Below are 23,976 nucleotides of genomic sequence, written 5' to 3'. Positions count from 1 at the left end.
CCCGGACAGCCACCCAGCCGAGCGCCGGCCCCCGACTTACATCCACGGGGTTGAAAAAAAGCTCTGTAGAGAGTATGACCAGGCGTGCGTAAAAGCCATGTCCGAGCCCCATCCACCGTCCCCGGACAGCCACCCGGCTGAGCGCCGGCCCCCGACTTCCATCCATGGAGGTGAAAGAGAGCTCCCATCAAGAAGGACCGGGCGTGCGTAAAAGCCATAATAGTTTTCCAAACCTTCTGTGTCACTCCAAATCATTAAATCCTTCAAACTCTTCGTCTTCCGTGTCACTTACAAACAAAGCCGCTAATGATGCCGGTAGTACGTGAGGCCCTTCGTCATCTTTGTCATCCCGTGATCGAATTCTTTGTCCTTTATGTAAACCACTGCCGCGCGGCACGGGTGACATCACTTGCAGTTCAAATGACAGTAATCCCTTGCTACATCGCGGTTCGTTTATCGTGGTTTCACTACATCGCAGATTTTTGAATTTTGAAAATTTGTAAAAAAAATCACATATAAGTCGCTCCTGAGTATAAGTCGCACTCTACCAAACCATAACAAATATCGCGACTTATAGTCCGAAAATTACGGTAAATACCGTAATGCCCCTCAGTGCGTCAAGGATGTTCAGACGGTTTGATCGCCGCTTTTATTATAACAAAAAAAAGGCAACTAAAAAAACACATGCAAACAGGAGTTGCTTGTGGCCACAACTCACGCTCATGTGCCTCACTCACCAACTGATTGCCCAGCTAACCAGCCCGCACAACCCATCCACATGACGTCACTTCTCACTCCTAGCCCCACCCTCACACGCCCAGATACAACAAACAAATAACACAGGACATTATAATACTATATTAATAGTATAAATGACATACAGAAAATAATGTATAAATATTATAAATATAAATATGATGCGCGTGTGTGTGTAACATATATTGGTGTAGCTAAAGTATACATTCTATAAACATGTTTTTGGAACTCTATTATTATAGCATTTGTTTATAACAAGCTACAAGTGCACATACTGTAAATATGTTTTTAGAACTCATTATTATAAAAAAAATATATAACAAGGTACAATACTGTGAAGAGAGACCAACAGCAATGTGTACATGTTAAAGTTAAAGTCCCAATGATCATCGTCGCACACACGTGGGTGTGGTGAAATTTTCTTCTGCATTTAACCTATCCCCATGTGATTTTGATCCATTCCCTGGGGGAGAGAGAGGGGAGCAGTGAGCAGCAGCAGTGCCGCGCTTGGGAATCATTTGGTGATCCAAACCCCCCAATTCCAACCCTTAATTCTGAGTGCCAAGCAGGGAGGCAATGGGTCCCATTTTTAGTCTTTGGTATGACCCGGCCGTTTGAATCCACAACCTTCCAGTCTCAGGGCGGACACTCTACCACTAGGCTCCTGAGCTGGTACTGTTCTGTTAGGTTAGACAATGTCATGTATGTTTTGATGCTCATATCTGTATAATTTTCTTTATTAGTTTATATACACATAACTGCTCAATCAGAACACGAATACAACACACAACTATATGAACACACACACACGCGCACACACACAGGGGGGGGTGACGCCCCCCCAGACTCAGGTACCAAATGGTCGTGTGACAAGTTCCCGCCTTTCCGTGCAGTATAAAAGAAGCTGACCTGGAGAAGGAAGTTGTTGTTTCATGTGCTGCTGGGCCATGTGTACTGGCCGCCATTAAACAACCCAAGATCTTGCCAATAAAGAACCAACTCTATACTCCACATCTTTGTTTTTCCTGGCTCAATATTAAACATTGCTCACAATACGCAACAACTCTAAATATGTGTTCAGAACTCTTAATATTATAAAACTTTTTTATAACATGATAAAAGTGTACGTACTGCAATTGTGTGGGCACTCCCTGCCTTCTGCTGGCGTGCGGGCAATTTTCATGCCATAATTCCTCAATTTAGAATTTTTATTTTGAATTGTTGAATTTTTTTTGGTGGGGGGAATCCGTGATGTACTGAAGCCGCGATAAATTAATGCATTTCGAGTGTGGGCTGTGACGTCAGCATTCTCGAAATTCGCGCACTCAGCTTTCAGATACAGTTTTACGCCAAAGCCACCCACAAATCTTCCCCTAGAATCCATCCATCCATTTTCTGTCCCGCTTTGTCCCGACGGGGGTCGCGGATGTGCTGGAGCCTATCCTAGCTGTCATCGGGCAGTAGGCAGAGGACACCCTGAACTGGTTGCCAGCCACTCGCAGGGTACACAGAGACAAACAACCATCCGCACTCACAGTCACACCTAGGGCCAATTTGGAGTGCTCAATCAACCAAATTCGGCCCGCAAGTCCAATGGTTTGCCCACTCCTGCACTCGGCAGTGACAGCTAGTTGGGGCCCTGTTTTTTTTCTCCAATGAATTGATGTTGCATGTCTAAAAGTTCAGTCATTTTGTCATTGACAAAAGGGCCAATGTCACCAATATTCTGGGCGCTCCTTGCCGCTTGGAGCTTGCGGCCGGCGCTTGACCGGGTGGCTGTCCGGGGACGGTGGATGGGGCTCAGACATAGCTTTTACGCACGCACGCTCCTATTCTATGGAGCTTTCTTCCACCTCCGTGGATGGAAATTCAGTAGTTGTTGCCTCGTTGAACTCTTGTTTTGTGAAATAAAGAGCCGTTTACCAAACCCACGTCTTTCCTGGTACTTTGTTAACGCTACAATATAGTTATATACTAGATCTCTGCAGCGCACACGCGGCGTTGTTGACATAAAGAACGAGGAATCAATGGATTTCATGATTTGGAGCGACACAGATGGTTTGATAATATTGTTGTAATATGATAGTTATCTGGAATGCCCTACCAATGGATATTAGAACTGCTACCTCAGTAGAAACATTTAAGACACGTTTAAAGACGCATTTCTATGATATGGCCTTTAATTAACCTGTAGTAGCTGATTCGGCTGGAGTTTGTTTTTGCTCCCTCTCCCCGACCCGACTCCCCCCACCCTTCCCCGGCTGGGGAGGTGGTTAGGTGACACCCAAGCTAAAAGGGGATCCTTCCATCTGTGGTCCCTTCTCAAGGTTTCTCATTTTCCCCCTAGTAGGGGTTTTTGAGTTTTTCCTTGCCCTTTTGGGAGCCTAAGATCAGGGGATGCTTTGAGAATAATTGTCAATTGATTGTCTATATGAAGCCCTTTGAGACTGCTTGTGATTTAGGGCTATACAAATAAACTTGACTTGACTTGTTTAAGAGTATAAATTGATCTGGTGATGAATACAATCATCAATCTTTTGTTACGTCGCTAATGATGAGCCCTCTGTAAAGAATCGCGTTTCTCAAACTATCCTATAAAATGATCAGAACTGACTAAAGTTCGATCTAACACCTTGGTACTGCTTACCTATGTTTCCCTTCCGTATCGATCCGGAAATTTACTCGAAACATTAACTGAGCAGCCGATTTTGACATGAAATAGCCTCGTGCGTATACCAGCTATCACTATAGCATTAGCCACCCGCAAACTCCCATGAGCGTCAGCAAAGTGTAAACAATCGCGTTTCTCAAACGAGGGCTTAAAAAAATGATCGGAACTGACTAAAGTTCGATCTAACACCTTGGTACTGCTTACCTATGTTTCCCTTCCGTAGCGATCCATAAATTTACTCGAAACTTTAACAGAGCAGCCTATTTTGACATGAAATAGCATCGTGCGTATAGCAGCTATCACTATAGCATTAGAAAGAAGAAAGAAAGAGAAAGAAAAAAAAAGATATATATATATATATATATATATATATATATATATATATATATATATATATATATATATATATATATATATAGAGGCTTTATTGTCATTATACAAAGATATCCAACATTTTATTTTGCAACATCTGTTAAAACAGCTAGATTGTCGTCGTAAAAGGAATAGTGCAAATCAAAGTTAAGTATGCTGTTAGAGATGTTCTGACTCTAACTTATTTTGCAAGAAGCACACGAGAGACAGTATGCCCTTTAAGCACTTGCAAGTGGAGAGCCAGTCTGTTACTGTAGGTACAGCAATGTTCGAACAGACTCTGCCGTTAGTCTCTTACAAGAGCATATTTATATAGAACAAGTAGGGTGGGGGTGACATTTGACATGTTTGGTGGTCACCTCAGCAAATGGTTAATCAGTGCAGAGGGTCCCAGTTGGTGGTCACCTCAGCAAATGGTTAATCAGTGCAGAGGGTCCCAGTTTGTTTTACGAGGTGTGGAAATAAAACCTAGTGGAGCATTTTAGATGACTAACTAAACAAGGATGTTTCCACACCATTTGGAAAGTTTCAACAACTGAATGGTTAAACTTTTCAGAGTCAAGGAAAGGTAAAAGGTTCAAACAAAGTTCATCATTCTAGTCTACATCCCAACATAATCATACGATCAAGATAGTTTATAAACCCTAACATATGCGTTTATTGATCTAAATCCATAAAAATAACAAAACAAAATAAACAGATAGCAGCAGATTGTGCAATGGTCTGTTGGCTGTAGGTTTAAGTGTGTGTTTGTGCGCATGTGTGTTCAGGAGCTGGTGTATGACCTACATGACATCAAATTATGGGAGCCCATCTTGTTCGGTGTCACCAGCAAAAGACAACTGAGCATCAACCTCCTCAAGCGGAAAGAGATGAAAATGATGGGCATGACTTGGGTATGTGTGTGTGTGTGTGTGTGTGTGTGTCTGTCTGTCTGTCTGTCTGTCTGTGTCTGTCTGTCTGTCTGTCTGTCTGTCTGTCTGTCCGTCCGTCCGTCCGTCCGTCCGTCCGTCCGTCCGTCCGTCCGTCCGTCTGTCTATCTATCCATCTATGTACACTGCTCAAAAAAATTAAAGGAACAGTTTTTTATCAGGGTATGGCAAGAATTCAATTACACTTTTCTGATAAGGTTTTGGTCAGGCACGTGGCAGAGGGGGTTCTTAATCACTTTCAGCTGCATTGGTGTTGATGGAATTAACAACAGCTACACGAGAGGGGCAACAACGAGATGGTCCCCAAAACAAGACTGGTTTTGCAGGTGGAGGCCATTTCAAGCTCCTCCCTCTTGATCTTTTTTAACTGTTTTTCCACAAATGTTGGCTTTAGCAAGAGTCATTATCACAACTGGAAGCATGAGGCGATTTCTTAACCATCCTGAAGTTGCGCAGATTGTCCAACTCCTCCAGGATGACACACCCATGCGTGCTGTTGCAAGAAGATTTGATGGGTCTCCCAGTACAATCTCCAGAGCATGGAGGAGATTCCAGGAGACAGGCAGTTACTCTAGGAGAGCTGCACAGGGCCGTAGATGGTCCTCATCCCATCAGCAGGACCGATATCCGCTGCTTTGTGCAAGAAGGAACAGGTTGAGCACTGCCCGAGCCCTACAGAATGACCTTCAGCAGGCTACTGGTGTGAATGTTTTTGCCCAAACAGTCAGAAACAGACTTCACGAGGGTAGCCTCAGGGCACGACGTCCTGTAGTGTGCCCTATGCTCACTACTCAGCACCGTGGAGCTCGATTGGCATTTGCCAGAGAACACCAGAATCGGCAAGTCCGCCACTGGCGCCCTGTGTTTTTCACAGATGAGAGCAGGTTTACCCTGAGCACCTGTGATAGACGTGAAAGGGTCTGAAGAAGCCAAGGAGAGCGCTCTGCTGCCTGCAACATCATTTAGCATGACCGGTTCGGTGGTGGGTCAGTGATGGTCTCGGGAGGCATTTCCATGGAGGGACGAACAGACCTCTACAGGCTAGAGAACGGCAGTCTGACTGCCATTAGGTATCGGGATGAAATCCTTGCACCCTTGGTCAGACCCTACGCTGGTGCAGTAGGTCCTGGGTTCCTCCTGATCCACGACATTCCCGGCCTCATGTGGCAAGAGTATGCAGACAGTATCTGGAGGATGAAGGAATTGACACAATTGAATGGCCCTCACGATCACCTGATCTAAACCCGATACAACACCTTTGGGACATAATGTTTTGGTCCATCAGACACCGCCAGGTTGCTCGTTAGACTTTGCAGGAGCTCACTGATGCCCTTAGACAGATCTGGGAGGACATCCCACAAGACACCATCCGTCGTCTCATTAGGAGTATGCCGCGACATTGTCAAGCATGCATACAAGCACGTGGGGGCTACACAAGATATTGAAAAGAGTTTTGAATTGCAGAAATTGAATTTAGGCAAAATGGACAGGCCTGCCACATCATTTTTTCACTTTGATTTTTGGGGTGTCTATATACTGAGCTCTCTGTAGGCTGAAAGGCATCAAAAGATGTGGCATCCTTTTGTTCCTGAGATATTAAACTGTCCATATCAGTATAGATATCCAACTTTTTTTTTTTTCACCATTGAAATCTGATGTGTTTTCAAAGTGTTCCTTTAATTTTTTTGAGCAGTGTATATCGTTGTGTTGCTGCCACCACATAGTATATGGGTATAATATGTAGACCCAATGAACTAATCAGAAGGCATTACGTTTTACGTAGACAGGAGCGGTAAACCAATCACAGGACTACGTAATACGTCCCTCCGCCGCTATTAATAAACAAACTCTCTGAAATGCCATCGACAAAGAGATATGCTTACGAGGGACAATTCAAGCTTTCCAGAAAGCCGGGATTACTGCCGAAGAGCAACGTGACGAGTTTGAGACAGACAATGACGGGAGGGAACTTGGCATGTTTAATGGCAAACTTGCTCAGCTGTTTAATTCGGATACAAAAGATGAGAACTTCAGTCGATTTGCGTACGAGTATCGATTAACAATAATGTGAGTACAGTATAGTACATGGTTAAATAGTAGAATAAACTACAACTACAACATCCTCCTACGTCTGTCGGGCGTAGTGTTTCACTCGCACTATCTTTTGCAAGCACCCACCACCTGCAGTCACTCTGCAGTCATATTCGCACTTTAAACCCTCACCGACACCTCAGCCCTTAGCATTAAATGAAAGTTATTATAGCAAACACCACTACACTGTTACTTTGGTTATTTTTTATTTATCTTAAATGGCAACTGTATAGCAAGCATAAATGTAAATCCTTTAAATGTAAAAAAAAAAAAAAAAAATACTATTCCTTCAGCATGCAAGCGTGAGCAAAGACAGACATCTGAATGTCTCACAAACAACAAAACACAGAGACAGGATTTTCAAAATATAACATGAAGTAGATGGATTGTCAAAGAGAATTTGTGAAGGTATTTTGTCTGAAGGAGGACGAAGAAGAAGAGGAGGACCGTGTCTTTGAGATGCCAAGATCCTGGGTATCTTCAATCAGCATTTCCAAACAAGGTACCCAATGTCTGATACAACTGTTCTCCCTTACACATTACACTGTCTGACAATTTTGACATGTGTTTAGCTCTTATACCACGATGACACGAGATATCTCCATTTACAATGAAGGGTGCTTCATGCAGCAGTCAGCAATGTGGGGATGATTCTGAATTTAAACCCATTAACCCAATCCGATATCAAGTCAGCCTTTCACCTGAAAAACATTTTCGGACTCCACTCATCCCTCACTGGCTCTATTGCCAAGAAGCTCATCCATGTCATCATCCACTCACTTCCTGTACATGGTGCCGAGCAGGGTCCTGGAGATGGTCCAATTTGTCCAGGACTTCTTGTTGTATATACTGATAGTCTTCATTTTTGCATAGTAATAATGTCTTGCATACAGCATATTAATTAATTATTCTTTTATTAATTAACTCAATGTAATTATTCTTTAATTAATTTGTTGATTATTTTGTGAATGCATTAATCTGATTTATTTCCATCCTTTTATTTAAAAACAGGTCAGGATTTCAAATGAACAGTGCATAAAATTGCTCATACTAATTAAGATATGGTGAGTGCTTTGAACCCTGACATGTCAGAATATAGACCAAAAAAATATCATTGTTTTCCTTAGTACAATACAATATAATGCATTCATTCATTACTTTATAAATTCGTCTTCCAGTTAGGAGGCAAGTGGCAGCATTTTGGACTAAGTCAGTGCTTCTCAATTATTTTCTGTGATGCTCCCCCCTAGGGAGAAGAAAACATTTCGCGCCCCCCTCCATGTTAACATTAAAGAAAACAAAAAAACAATAAAAAGGAAGATCAACTTACAATAAAGAATAACTTTATTCATGACTTTTTTTCGTCTCTAACAGAACAGATTCAAAGTGCATCACTTTTCCTTAAAATAAAATAAAAAAGAAATTATAATTATTCTTGACCAACTGCCATTTTATGCTGAAAAAATACAATAAAATAATAATAAACATACATAATATTAAATAACAGCAATAAAATATATTCAATTCAAAGCAACATTAACTCAGGAGCAATATGTAAAACATTTTAATCTCCATCCATCCATCCATCCATCCATCCATCCATCCATCCATCCATCCATCCATCCATCCATCCATCCATCCATCTTCTTCCGCTTATCCAAGGGTCAGGTCGCGGTGACAAAGGGCAGCCTTGGCGGAGTCCAACCCTCCCTGGGAACGAATCCGACTTACTGCCGGAAATGCGGACCAAACTCTGGCATCGGTGATACAGGGACCGAACCGCCCTTATCAGTTGGCTCGGCACCCCGTACTCCCGAAGCACCCTCCAGAGAACCTCCCGAGGGACACGGTCGAACGCCTTCTCCAAGTCCACAAAACACACGTGGACTGGTTGGGCGAACTCCCATGCACCCTCGAGGGTGTACTATTCCACGGCCAGGACGAAAGCCACACTGCTCCTCCTGAATCCGAGGCTCGACCTCCCGACGGACCCTCCTCTCCAGCACCCCTGAATAGACCTTACCAGGGAGGCTGAGGAGTGTGATTCCCCTGTAATTGGAACACACCCTCCGGTCCCCCTTCTTAAAGAGGGGAACCACCACCCCAGTCTGCCAATCCAGAGGCACCGTCCCCGATGTCCGCGCAATGCTGTAGAGGCGTGTCAGCCATGACAGCCCCACAACATCCAGAGCCTTTAAGAACTCTGGGCGGATCTCATCCACCTCCGGGGCCTTGCCACCGAGGAGTTTAACTACCTCAGTGACTCCGACCTCCGAGATTGGAGAGTCCGCCTCAGAGTCTTCAGGCCCTGCTTCCACAAAACAAAAATGAATAAAACAATTTGTGCTGTTTAATCGAAATGAAGCAACACTCCACGGCTAGTATCAGCTCTCCTGCAATAGTGGGGGTTTTTTTTTTGCACTGAGCAATATGGTACGCTGCTACGTACCTGCGTGAAGCTGGCCCCCCCACCCCACGCAAAATTTAAGGGAAATAGTCTCTTTCGTTTGTGCTTCGTTTGTGCCGTAAAAATTTTCGTTTGTGCAGCAACGGTTTTCTAGTTATAAAAGATTGTTTTATAGGTCATCCAGAGTTCACCCAGCCCCCCATCTGCTTAAAATGAGCCCAAAATTGTACTGTTCGTTTGTGCTTTGTTTGTGCTGGTTTGTGCTGCAAAGATTTTCGTTTGAGCTACTACGGTTTCGTGGATATTACACATTTATTTTATAGCGATGACGTCACGTAACCCCGCCCCCTATTTACTTCCAAATGGACCCAAAATAGTACCGTTTGTTTGTGCTGGTTTGTGCTGCAAAACGTTTTGTTTGTGCTGCTACGGTTTTGCAGATATTACACATTTAATTTATAGTGATAGCCATTTTCCGAACCGCTTTGTCCCTACGGGGGTCCTTATTGATTAATTTGATCATCAATTTGTCATTGATTAGTCGATGGCTTGTGTTTGAGCTATGGCGCACAAGTAAATTTTTTATGACTGCCTGCACCTGAAAACATCAAGATCGAGACATGCAAAACACGAACTTTTACAAAATGGACTATACCGTATAAAATCTTTGTTTTGAAAATACATTTAGGGTTAGGGTTAATTAAAAATAAAAGACAGGGGAGTTGAGCAAGCAGCCAAATGTCAAAAACTGCCTTCGTAAGCCTTTAAGTTGGAGTAGTCCTTCGCAGCGGGTGGTGGCATAACGGTTATCTTGATTTACCATTTTAAGATTTTCTCTTGCATTATCTCAGTTGTTACTGTAATTCTTGAATGTTGTTGTACCTTGTCCGAAGGACCTGAAGTATGGTGGATTGCAATTTGGACTCAAGAATGTATCTTTCTGGTGCCTTCCTTGTGAAAGGTTACCAAGACATCAGGAGTATGATTGGCTGCATCTTTATTCTTTCTTTACAAACAACTATGCGCTCACATTCCCTCCATTTATTTAACTTTATTTATCCAATAATTATTTATCCAATACGAAAAGGGCGTAGCAGAGAAATTAACAAACAAAATTTGCAAGTAGGATAAAACATAAATCTGTACATTATTACAGCATCTTTGAAAATAATACAAATACAAAACAATTTATAATCCCACAATTAATATACAAAAATGAAAATACTAATTCGCTTCTAAATCATGTGTTACAGTCTTCCCCTGCTATCAAATGAAATGTCCACTTTTAAAATAAAACACAACCATAAAAGTATAATGTTTGAATCAATTTCCATAACATCTGCAATGAGCCATGTGACAAAGAAGATAATTAGCATCGATGTCAGAGAAAGTAAAAAAATAAAGTAGCGGAGCAACATGCTAACAGTAACAAAACGCAGCATGGAGCCATTAGCAAGAACACATCAAGTAACAAAATTCCTGAACCTCAGTGGAATACAAATCCTGCGACCAGTGCGAGACACAAAAGGATGGACAAGGGGAGAGGCTGCAGGTCCAGCACTAGACTGTCCAACCCTGTGTAGAAAGACAAAAAGGTAGAGTCCCTGACAAAGCAGTAAGGGGAAGAAGAGATCGAACAGTGTACAGCCCATGTGAGATTGTTTTATCCCAACCCTCAACAGATTGTAACGCACCTTTGGAATCTGAGTCTATTGTGATGCACAATCCAGGTCCGTGAATGTGTTTTTCTTGGAGCAGTGATCTCATAGGTCACACCAAGCTCCCAATCTTGTGCCATCTGCTCTAAAATAAAAAATGGCCTTTTCATTTGGGGAGCTAGTTTATTCATTTTGATCAAGATCCCCTGGCTTGTGTGGGTGCAACACAACCTTTTTGTTGCGTTTAGATTTTTCACGCAAATTACTGTTGAGTTACGAGCAGCATCTATAAACGCATCTGACAAACGAGACCCCAAGTGAGAGGCATAAACCGCAGGTGTACCTGGTATAGGCAATGGCACTTGGAATACAATTCATTACGATGTCCAGTGGCAAATTCGACTCCCTGCCATGCACAAGAAAGAATGGAGAAAAACTTGTGCTGGCATGTACAATAAAGTTGTACACAAGTCCAATTTGTGGGAGGAACTAATCTCATTCACCACCAGATTGTTCTACGTACTAAGCAAGTTGGTCTTTTAAACTGAAGGTTCGCAGGAGACCGAGGGCTTTGTTTTGACTTCTTGCAGAGAATCCCATGTCTAATAGTAATGTTTGGAAACATCCCACTGCTTTCACAATCCAGGGAAGGAATTCCTCAGCTTACCAAGCTTGCCATCACACATAACTACCGTAATTTTTTGGACTACAAGTCGCAGTTTTTTTCATAGTTTGGGTGGGGGGGGGGCAACTTATATTCAGGAGCGACTTATATGTGAATTTTTTCACAAATTTTCACAATTAAAAAAAAGTGAAAGTGAAACCGCGATAAATGAACCGCAATGTAGCAAGGGGTTACTGTAATTTGAATTTCAAGTGACGTCAGCGGAGCGGTCGTTGTTTACATAAAATCACGGGATGACGAAGATGACGAAGGGCCCCACGTACTACTGGCATCATTAGTGGCTTTGTTTGTAAGTGACACGGAGGATGAAGAGTTTGAAGGATTTAATTATTTGGAGTGACACAGAAGGTTTGAAAAACTATTATGGCTTTTACGCATGCCCGGTCCTACTCTACGGACCTCTCTTTCACCGTGGATGGAAGTCGGGGACCAGCGCTCGGGCGGGTGGCTGTCCGGGGACGGTGGATGGGGCTTGGATATGGCTTTTACGCACGCCCGGTCCTATTCTATGGAGCTCTCTTTCACCTCCGTGGCTGGAAGTGCCACCTCCGGGGATGGAAGTCCACGCCGCCACGCCTGAAAGTCGACGCCGGTGCTTGGGGCCGTGTGGCGGTGAACTATTTATGTTAGAGTTATTTGATATATTTTATTTTGTGTAGCAACTTGTATATGTTTTTATCGTTACAGTTCAGTAGTTGTTGGCTCGTCAAACTCTTGTTTTGTTTAAAGAGCTGTTTACCAAACTCACGTCTTTCCTTGTGCTTTGTTAACGCTACAATATAGTGATATACAAGATCTGTGGAATAACGACGAGGCTGACGTCAGGGTACACGCGCGGCGTTGTTGACAAAGGACGAGGAATTTGATCGATGGATTTAATGATTAGGAGTGACACAGATGGTTTGATAATATTGTTGTTATTTGAAATATACTTTATATATCGTTATATGGGTCTGTGGAATAATTAGAAATGCAACTTACTACGAGTCCGACGTCAGCGGCGTGGCGCATATGCGGCGCATACGCGGCATTGTTTACATAAAGGACGATCGATGGATTTCATGAATTGGAGTGACACAGATGGTTTGATAAACGAGTTATTTATGTAATAGTTATTTGAATAACTCTGAATGTTACGTCAGGCCCGTTCTCAGCTCCTCGTTTGGGTATATGTCACGTTAGCATACCGTATCGGGGATGAGATCCTGCCCCAAGTGGAGGAGTTCAAGTATCTTGGGGTCTTGTTCACGAGTGAGGGCAGGATGGAGCGTGAGATCGACAGGCGGGTCGGTGCAGCGTCGGCAGTAATGGGGACTCTGTAACGGTCCGTCGTGGTGAAGAGAGAGCTGAGCCAAATGGCAAAGCTCTCGATTTACCGGTCGATCTACGCTCCTACCCTCACCTATGGTCATGAGCTATGGGTCGTGACCGAAAGAACGAGGTCCAGGATACAAGCGGCTGAAATGAGTTTCCTCCGCAGGATGTCCGGGCTCTCCCTTAGAGATAGGGTGAGAAGCTCAGTCATCCGGGAGAGACTCGGAGTAGAGCCGCTGCTCCTCCACGTTGCGAGGAGCCAGATGAGGTGGCTCGGGCATCTAATCAGGATGCCTCCTGGACACCTCCCCGGGGAGGTGTTCCGGGCATGTCCCACCGGTAGGAGACCCCGGGGACGACCCAGGACGCGCTGGAAAGACTACGTCTCTCAGCTGGCCTGGGAACGCCTTGGGATCCCCCGGGATGAGCTGGAGGAAGTGGCTGGGGAGAGGGAGGTCTGGGAATCCCTCCTAAAGCTGCTGCCCCCGCGACCCGACCCCGGATAAGCGGAAGAAGATGAAGGTGAAGATGAAGGCATACCGTATCGTTTAGCCTGTTGTTGCAGGTTCATGTCTGTTCTTGGTGTTGGATTTTGACAAATAAATTTCCCCTAAAGTGCGACTTATACTCTGGTGCGACTTATATATGTTTGTTTTTTTCACTTTATTGTGCATTTTATGGCTGGTGCGACTTATATTCCGGAGCAACTTATAGTACGAAAATTAAGGTTAAAGTGTGTATACATCTTTTTGGGACACCCTGTATTATGCAGAGTGGGCTTGGCGCGTCAGAGTCAGCTGTGGTGATAAATCCATATTTTAAGTAGTACTCCAGAAGTTTTCTTTGAAATGCAGCTTTCCTTTTCTTAAAAGTTGTATCCTCTTCTTCTTCCGTCTCCTCATTGGGCTTTTTTCCCTTTCTGAAGAAGCTTTCCAAACATCTGTTTCTTGCTCAATTTTGCTTGCTTCACGGTCTCGACTGGGGAAACATGTCACGTGACTGGGACGAGCATCTTGACCTGAATAAATTGATCGTCGATCGTGCGGCTTGGTGACCCTGTGCCAAGTGATCCACGGACCGGTACCAGTCCGTGACTCGGTGGTTGGGGACCACTGCTCTAGATTAGTATTTGGCAGTAACTGCTTAGTGTATTCAATCTGGGCAGTGACTGCATCTACATTTGGTTCAACTATGCTGTAGTCATTGTTACTGTCATGGCCCATGGGAAAAAAATCACCAAGTTTTGTGTCATGGGCCACTTGAATGTCTGAGGTAGTTGAATTCATGATTCTAACGTAAGTCAAGCCAACCTGAACTGAAGCCACAGTGACAGCGAGTGGCCAACAAACCCTGGGCAGACCCGTCACACCAATAAACTGTGCATACATCAGGTACGCCAAGGAGTGACGTCACAATGGTAGCATTACAACTACCGTATTTTCCGGACTAAAGGCGTACCGGATTATAAGGCGCACCTTCAATGAACAGCCCATTTTAAAAATGTGTTCATATATAAGACACACCGGATTATAAGGCGCATAAAATAGAAGCTATACTGCAACAAACTGAGAATGACTAGGGTTGCGGTACGCATCCACTAGCCAATAACCAATGAGCCCTCTGTAAACAATCGTGTTTCTCAAACTATCCTATAAAATGATCAGAACTGACTAAAGTTCGATCTAACCCATTGGTACTGCTTACCTATGTTTCCCTTCCATATCGATCCGTAAATTTACTCGAAACATTAACAGAGCAGTCTATTTTGACATGAAATAGCCTCGTGCGTATAGCAGCTATCCCTATAGCATTAGCCACCCGCAAACTCCCATGAGCCTCAGCAAAGTGTAAACAATCGCGTTTCTCAAACGAGGGCTTCAAAAATGATCAGAACTGACTAAAGTTTGATCTAACACCTTGGTACTGCTTAACTATGTTTCCCTTCCATATCGATCCGTAAATTTACTCGAAACATTAACAGAACAGCCTATTTTGACATGAAATATCCTCACGGGTACAACAGCTATTCAGTGACGCCCCCTGACCACGGTTCCCGTAATGCTGGTAAGCGATGCAACCTTGTAATTTACTAGTTGTACTAAAAGGTACTGAAAATTTTGGCAGAGCACTGTGTACAACCAGTATGGATCAACAAATTCATAAATTGATCCATATATAAGGCGCACCGGACTATAAAGCGCACTGTCGGCTTTTGAGAAAATTTTAGGTTTTTAGGTGCGCCTTATAGTCCGGAAAATACAGTACTTTTGTACAAGGAGCTTTCTTGGTAGCGGTCATCAGGGGAACCACGGCCTGGTGATAGGTGGGTGAATAGGAACGAGCATCTCGGACAGGAGCCATACATGGTGAGCATTGGTATTAACCTCTGCTGTGGGTACCAGTGAAGTAGTCTGGATTGTTCTAACTACATTTGGGAATACTATCATTGGGAATATCACTGTGGGGAGCACGATCCTGTCTGGGATGGCTCACATTATGCACTTGTGTAGAAACCTGTGTTTTTTTCTCTGCAGATTCAATACATTTTCTACACAGAAGGGAGACTAATTTATAAATAACAGGAGGAAAAAAAGGAGCTCCATCTTACATGAAAATGAAATCAAGATTCTCCCATGCACAAATAACTGGCCAGGTTTCATCATTCTAGGCGTTGCGATTAATGGTATTGTGAAGAATGAATAGATCCACAATATCGTCATCCTACGTCATACAATATCAATAAGCTTACTTAAATTCTCAGAGCAAATAAGGAAACAAAGCAAAAAACATCAAGATAAATATTATATATAAAACGTTTATTGTAGTATTTAAAATTATGGAGTTGTGACTCACAAAGGACAGACATGCACCTAACCACCTAACACTTGTAACTTTAAAGCAGGTTACTCAGTTCAAAAGATGATGAACTCGAAAGGAATTATAGATTTGACAGGGTTGAAAGAGAATGTTCATGGGAAGAACATGCCAACCCCACACAGGAAGGCTGGAGCCAGAGTCGAACCCACAACCTCTGCACTGTGAGACGGACATGCAAACTAGTATCTCACCATGCCGCCATCAGCCAATTTCACTCAGAAGTCAAGCAGGGAATGCTACAACAAAGCCAGAGTGTCCAAAATCCAAAAAGTTTTAATCATATTACACGCATGCACAGTACTTGGCACATTGACATGAGCGAGCATGGATATCAACAAGGAAATAAAACACAGAAAACAGATTGATTGACAAGTTAACTGATGAACGTTGCCACTGTTCACGCCGAAAATGATTGCTTGAGGTTTTTATGGTCCCACAGAGCGCATGGTTTATTTATATTAATATCTTGTAAGACGACCTATTTAACAGTCTGTCAGTGGTATGAGGAAAAATTTGAGAAATAGTACAAAATAAAGTCTGAATAAAATCGTCTCTAATGCTTTTTGGGTGCAGGCCGGTTTTGTTTTTATTTTCATGGGATAATGGTCAATCATGGTGTGCCACAGTGAAGTCAACTCAAGTCAAGTTTATTTGTATAGCCCTAAATCACAAGCAGTCTCAAAGGGCTTCACATAGACAAACAATTGACAATTATTCTCAAAGCATCCCCTAATCTTGAGCTCCCAAAAGGGCAAGGAAAAACTCAAAAAAACCCTACCAGGGGAAAAATGAGAAACCTTGAGAAGGGACCACAAGTGCCATTATATTGTAATATTTTGTGTTGTGTTCAGACTTGGAGACTCGTTGGCCAGGAGGCAAGAAGTTGACTCGCTACAAAAAAGCAGAACTCGGGAGGTTTGCACCCTACTTGCGAATGGATGGTCTGGTGACCCGACTGAACATCTACAAGGACATGGACTGTGAGCATACACACAAAGTGCACATGTGATGATGATGCTATTGTGTCTAATGCACGCGTGTGTTGCAGGCACAGAGGTGGTGACAGTGAAGGAGTGGTACAAGGACAGAAACGACCACCTGAAGGAGCGAGTGTTAGACAAATTGACAGGCATCACCACTGAGCGCTTCACCCCGGGACGACACTTTCACCTTTTGTGTAAGTTCTTACGTCTCACATGATGATCATCATGTGATTTTTTTACCAATATGTGACTTCAAGCAGTGACAGACAAGTTTATTCATGTATTGTAGAGGCAAGGCGTCCAATTATTACCACAGAAGCATTTTTATAATAATGTTAAATTTCATGAAATAGTTGCCCTCTAGTCAAATACTAGTTGGGCATGACAGCAAACAAAACTCACAGTGGAGAACAGTATTCCGATGACTCGTTTTTAGCATCAGGTGGCCTTTATTGTCAGCACTCTTGAGTGCTTTTGATCCTACTTGGCAGTCTGAATCTTTTGTTTTATCCTTGGTTGCTCTTTGCCCAACTGTTGTAAGGTGAGTTCAATTTTGACACCTGCTGCCACCGACAGTTGGGAATTGTTTGAATGTATACGATTTTTGTTCTGATTACGGTAATTCAATTCCGCTTCCTAACAATTCTCAAATACGATTCTTAAAGAAAAAAATGAGAAAAAATTCATAAAGGTTTAAGCTGTGAAGTGTTTGTGAACTGTTTGTAAACTTAAAGCTATTTTAACCAGTATTTTTACATTGTTGCCTTTTGTTCAAGATGTCCGTCATTGAGCAAGGAAAACAAAGATGTGTAGAAATAGTTGGTTCTTTATTTGCAAGATCTTGGGTTGTTTTATGGCAGTCAGTACACGATGCACTTCAGCAGATGAAACAACGTCAGACTCCAGATCAGAAGTTTTTATACTGTCCGCAAGCAGGAATACGGAAGGGAAGAAAAGGGAGGGGAAAAACACATCCTCATAAGGCAGACATTTGTTTTGTTATCACCTGAATGTCATATCTATTGGATGTTTTATATCTATGTGTCATGACGTTAATGAGCTCTGCCTTATGTGTAATGGAAAAGTTACCAAGCTGTGTGTGCCGTGTCTGTGCTCCGATGGAGCAACTATGTTTGTATAAATTACTAAGAATATTTAGACATTGCTGTTGCTCCCTTTTCAACATTTATATTTCTAATATTATTTTTTATAATCTAAACAAGATATTAGCAATGTCACGTCACAGGAACATGTTTAGATTTCCAATGATTTATAGATACCGTAATTTTCGGACTATAAGTCGCAGTTTTTGTCATCGTTTGGGTGGGGGGGCGACTTATATTCATGAGCGACTTATATGTGATTTGTTTTCACAAATTTTCAAAATTCAAAAATCCGCGATGTAGTGAAACCGCTATAAACGAACCGCGATGTAGCAAGGGATTACTGTCATTTGAACTGCAAGTGACGTCACCCGTGCCGCGCGGCGGTTGTTTACATAAAGGGCAAAGGATTCGATCACGGGATGACGAAGATGACGAGGGGCCCCACGTACTACCGGCATCATTAGCGGCTTTGTTTGTAAGTGACACGGTTGACGAAGAGTTTGAAGGATTTAATGATTTGGAGTGACACAGAAGTTTGAAAAACTATTATGACTTTTACGCACGCCCAGTCCTTCTCGACTGGAGCTCTCTTTCACCTCCGTGGATGGAAGTCGGGGGCCGGCGCTCGGCCAAGTGGCTGTCCGGGGACGGTGGGTGCGGCTCGGACATGGCTTTTCAAAGTCAAAGTTCGCTTTATTGTCAATTTCTTCACATGTAAAGGCACACAAAGAGATCAAAATTACGTTTCCCACCGTCCCACGGTGACTAGACACAGTACACAACACTCACAATCAAATAGCACAAAGAGTAAAAACGAACAGACAAGAGCAACAAATAAGTAATAAGCAAATAACCCAAACAAATAAACAATAAATGAATAAATAGACAAATAAGAGCAGCAAAACGGAGCAAGCGTGCTAATAGCAGACAGCCAAATCATAGCGCAAAAGAACAGGACGTCATACAGCAGAGGGTGGAGGGGGGAGGGAATTCAGGATCCGGACAGCTTGGAGTACGAAGCTGTTTCTGAGTCTGGTGGTGCGGGAGCGCAGGCATCTGTACCTCTTCCTAGATTGCAGAAGTACAAACAAAGAGTGAGCGGGGTGACTCACATCACACACAATCGCGGCCGCTTTGCGGGTGAGACGGGAGGCGTAAACTTCCTTCAGGGAGGGGAGTGGAGCCCCGATGATTTTACTTGCAGTGTTCACTATGCGCTGCAGGGCCTTCATGTTGTACTCAGTGCAGCCACCACCCCACACGGCGATACAACTGGAGAGGATGCTCTCAATGGTGCCACGGTAGAATGTGGTCATGATGGCGGGAGGAGCACTGGCTCGCCTGAGTTTCCGCAGAAAGTACAGGAGGCGCTGAGCTTTCTTCGCCAGCGACGCAGCGTTGGTGGTCCAGGAGAGGTCCTCACTGATGTGCACCCCCAGGGATCTGGTGCTGTTCACTCTCTCCACCACAGCACCGTCGACGGTCAGCGGCAGGTGGTGGGTGTGAACCTTCCGGAAGTCAATGATAATCTCCTTGTTGACGTTCAGCAGAAGGTTGTTGTCCCTGCACCATGCAGCCAAAAGGTCGACCTCCGATATGTAGTGAGTCTCGTCGCCACCAGTGATCAGACCCACCACAGTCGTGTCGTCGGCATATTTCAGCACGCGGTTGCTGCTGTAGGTCGCAGTGCAGTCATGCGTCAGCAGGGTGAAGAGCAGCGGACTGAGCACGCAGCCTTGAGGGGCCCCCGTGCTCAGCGTGATGCTGCCGGAGACATTGTCGCCCACACGGACTACTTGAGGCCTCTGACAGAGGAAGTCCAGTAGCCAGTTGCAAAGGAAGGTACTGAGGCCCAGCTTGTCGAGCTTGCAAATGAGACGATGTGGAACAATGGTGTTGAACGCAGAACTGAAGTCCACAAACAGCAATCTCACATACGAGTGCCTGTTCTCCAGGTGGGTGAGGGCAGAGTGGAGGGCAGAGCAGATGGCATCCTCAGAGGACCGATTGGGTCAGAAGGCAAACTGGAAGGGGTCAACGGTGGGGGGAAGAACAGATCTGACGTGCGCCAAGACAAGCCGCTAAAAGCACTTCATGATGATGGGGGTCAGTGGCACAGGGCGGTAGTCATTGAAGCAGGAAGGAGCAGGATTTTTCGGCACAGGTATGATGGTGGCAGCCTTGAAGCATGACGGGACGATGGCCTGCTGCAAGGAAATGTTAAAGATGTCCGTGAAGACATCCATCAGCTCCTCAGCGCAGTCCTTCAGCGCCCGTCCCGGGATGTTGTCCGGGCCCGCCGCCTTACGGGTGTTGATAGCAGCAAGCGCCCTCCTCACGCTAACGGCAGAGAGGCACAGGGGCTGCTCGTCCGGAGGGGGAGGGGTCTTCAGCGGGCAAGTGTCGTTCTGAGCGTCGAAGCGAGCAAAGAAGAAGTTCAGTTCGTTGAGCAGAGGGACGTCGCCCTCACAGCTCCGCGGCGCCGGCTTGTAGTCCGTGATGGTCTGTATGCCTCGCCACAGGCCCCGAGCATCCCTGCTGTCCTTGAAGTGGGCAGTAATCTTGGAAGAGAACGCCTCTTTCGCATCCTTGATGCCCCGGTACAGCTTCGCCCTTGCTGATCTCACCCGCGGTACATCCCCAGCCCTGTAGGCTTTGTCTCTGGCCCTCAGCAGCCCGAGGACAGCCCCTGTCAGCCATGGCTTCCAGTTAGCCCGAGTGATGACGTACTTAGTGTGGGTCACATCATCAATGCACTTTGCAATGTACGAGGTCACAGAGTCAGCATACTCCTCAATGTCTGTCCGATTGTTGCAAGCTTAAACATTTCCCAGTCCGTAGTGCCAAAGCAGTCTCGAAGAGCATCAGAGGCCCCCCCCAGGCCAGACTCTAACGCGTTTGCGAACCGGCCTGGACGTTCTCACTCTCTGGCTGTACGCGGGCGTAAGCAGAACGGTAATTATGTCAGAAAGTTCGATGTGGGGGAGGGGGGTGGCCTTGAAAGCTCCTTTTTATGTGCAGTGTACACCAGGTCCAGGAAGCTCTCACCACGAGTTGGAAAATTAACATGCTGGTGAAGCTTTGGAAAGACAGACTTCAGGTCAGCATGATTAAAATCACCAGCGAAGATGATGAAACCGTGCGCCGTCTGCTGATCACTGACAGCCTGATACAGTTCACTAAGGGCCGTGATCTGTCACCCCCAACGTTGGAAGGCGGGATGTAGACCGCGACAAGCAGAATCGCAGTAAACTCCCTTGGTAGGTAAAAAGGACGGCACTTAATGATCACAAACTCCGCCAGTGGCAAGCAGTGTCTGCACACAACTACAGAGTCCCGGCACCATTCGTCGTGGATGTAGACACACGCCATAAAATGCACGCACGCCCGGTCCTATTTATGGAGCTCTCTTCCACCTCCGTGGCTGGAAGTTCAGTAGTTGTTGGCTCATTGAACTCCATCCATCCATTTTCTGAACCGCTTAGTCCCCACGGGGGTCGCGGGCGTGCTGGAGCCTATCCCAGCCGTCATCGGGCAGTAGGCGGGGGACACCCTGAACTGGTTGCCAACCAATCGCAGGGCACACACAGAGACGAACAACCATTCGCACTCGCACTCACACCTAGGGACAATTTGGAGTGCTCAATCGGCCTATCAAGCATGTTTTTGGGATGTGGGAGGAAACCGGAGTGCCCGGAGAAAACCCACGCGGACACGGGGAGAACATGCAAACTCCACACAGGGAGGGCCGGAGGTGGAATCGAACCCACACCCTCCTAACTGTGAGGCGGACGTGCTACCCACTGCTCCACCGAGCCGCCCCTCATTGAACTCTTGTTTTGTTAAATAAAGAGCCGTTTACCAAACCCACGTCTTTCCTGGTACTTTGTTAACGCTACAATATAGATATATACTAGATCTCTGCAGCGCAGTTGTTGACATAAAGAACAAGGAATTTGATCGATGGATTTAATGATTTGGAGTGACACAGATGGTTTGATAATATTGTTGTAATATGATAGTTATTTGAAATATACTTTATATATCATTATATGGGTCTGTGGAATAATTAGAAATGCAACTTACAACGGGTCTGATGTCAGCATATGCGGCGCATAAGCGGCAATGTTTACATAAAGCATGATTGATGGATTTAATGAATTGGAGTGACACAGATGGTTTGATTAACGTGTTATTTATGTAATTCTTGAATAACTCTGAATGTTACGTCAGGCCCGTTATCAGCTCCTTGTTTGTGTGTATGTCACGTTAGCATACCGTATCGTTTAGCCTGTTGTTGCTGGTTCATGTCTGTTTTTGGTGTTGGATTTTGACAAGTAAATTTGCCCCAAAAGTGCGACTTATACTCCGGTGCGACTTATATATGTTTTTTTTTTTCCACTTTATTGTGCATTTTATGGCTGGTGTGACTTATACTCCGGAGCGACTTATACTCCGAAAATTACGGTAAATATTGCACACATGCAAAATTGAATTCCAAATAAAATAAAAAAGCTAATCCATTTCTTCATTAATATTTTAATAAAAACAATGTGCCTCTCTTTTTATGTACAGCCTTCTGAGTTAAACTTAAAGAGTAACATTTTCCCAAAGGCTATTAATATATTCAAAAATAAAATAACAATAATAAACTAATAAACAAATAACGTTCTTCTGTCAAAGTGCAGACATTCAAGTCCATACCTTGGAGTAGCAAGAAAAAGTGCATTAAGAAAACCTTATTTATAGGTCACTTTGCTACACACTGATCTACTCCGATGTGTCCAAGCCAGATACCTGGCATCTCTTCTTATATGCTAGTTCATCAATGTCTGGGCTCAGGCTCTGAGCTGAAGAAATCCTCAGGATTGCACCAAGGTGATCATCAGTCAGACGTCTCCTGTGAGATGTTTTGGTCATCTTCATTGAAGAGAATAGTTGCTCACATAGATAAGTGCTGATGAACACGGAGAGCATCTGAGCAGCTTGAGTGCAGAGTTGAGGCATTGTGTCAGGGATAAAATGTGGAAACTGCAGTGCCCACAGCATAATACTTGGACTTAAGTGTCATTACACTGAAGTTTAATCACCTCCATTTGGAGGTTGGTTGGTGCATTTTCCACGTCAACTGCAAACAAATGACCGAGTTCAAACCTACATATCTGGCCAACAAAGTCGGAAAATCACCGGTTAAACCCATCACCAAGTATGCCAAGTTTTTTTTTTCGCAAACTCTTCACTGGGGAACGCGGTGGTAGAAATCTACATTTTCAGGGTTTGCCAGCAGAAAAAAATGGCCCAGCAGCATCTGATTCTTCCTTCCACAGGCACAGTTTGGTTCTGAAAGCCTTCACTGCAGTGTACATGTCTGTGATGATAAGCCCTTGCCCCTGAAGCTGCAGGTTCAGCGCATTGAGATGGCTCGTGATGTCACACAGCTCACACTGAAACTTTTCATCCTGGAATTCTCCTGTCTTTCCCTTTGCTTTCCACAAACTGACATATTTCAAAGTCAAAGTCAGCTTTATTGTCAATTTCTTCACGTTAAGACACACAAAGAGATCGAAATTATGTTTCCCACCATCCCACGGTGACTAGACACACTACACAACACATACAAGCAAATAGCACAAAGAGTAAAAACGAATAGACAAGAGCGATGAATAAGTAATAAGCAAATAACCCAAATAAATAAACAATAAATAAATAAATAAATAAATAATTAATTAATTAAATAAATACATAAATAAATAGATAGATAGATAAATAAGATTAGCAAAATGGAGCAAGCGTGCATACAGCAGACAGCCAGAATAAAGCGCAAAAGAACAGGACGTCATGCAGCCGAGGGTGGAGAGTATTCAGGATCCTGACAGCTTGGAGTACGAAGCTGTTGGCGAGTCTGGTGGTGTGGGTGAGACGGGAGGTGTAAATGTCCTTCAGGGAGGGGAGCGGAGCCCCAACGATCTTACTAGCAGTGTTCACTATGCGCTGCAGAGCCTTCATGTTGTATTCAGGGCAGCCACCACCCCACACAGCGATACAACTGGAGAGGACGCTCTCAATGGTGCCACGGTAGAATGTGGTCATGATGGCAGGTAGAGCACTTGCTCGCCTGAGTGTC

At 44.3% G+C, this 23,976-nt stretch overlaps 1 protein-coding gene across 4 annotated transcripts in view; it reads left to right on the top strand.

Moving 5' to 3' along the window:
• The window catches only part of drc7 (dynein regulatory complex subunit 7), a 106,714-nt gene that overhangs the window by 50,483 nt on the left and 32,255 nt on the right, over nucleotides 1-23,976 (top strand). For all 4 annotated transcript variants that reach the window (XM_085909015.1, XM_085909101.1, XM_085908946.1 and 1 more), the window contains 4 exons: nucleotides 4,570-4,695; nucleotides 7,246-7,324; nucleotides 16,615-16,743; nucleotides 16,812-16,940. In XM_085909015.1, coding sequence (XP_085765141.1) covers nucleotides 4,570-4,695; nucleotides 7,246-7,324; nucleotides 16,615-16,743; nucleotides 16,812-16,940 — 463 coding nt within the window. The remainder of the gene's footprint in view (nucleotides 1-4,569; nucleotides 4,696-7,245; nucleotides 7,325-16,614; nucleotides 16,744-16,811; nucleotides 16,941-23,976) is intronic.

The sequence above is a fragment of the Syngnathus leptorhynchus genome, chromosome 1 (genome assembly GCF_054491065.1).
Source record: "Syngnathus leptorhynchus isolate UIUO chromosome 1, UIUO_Slep, whole genome shotgun sequence".
In the NCBI taxonomy this organism is placed as follows: Eukaryota; Metazoa; Chordata; class Actinopteri; order Syngnathiformes; family Syngnathidae; genus Syngnathus; species Syngnathus leptorhynchus.
Note: the sequence above shows the minus strand (reverse complement) of the source record. Positions and strands in the feature narration are given on the sequence as shown.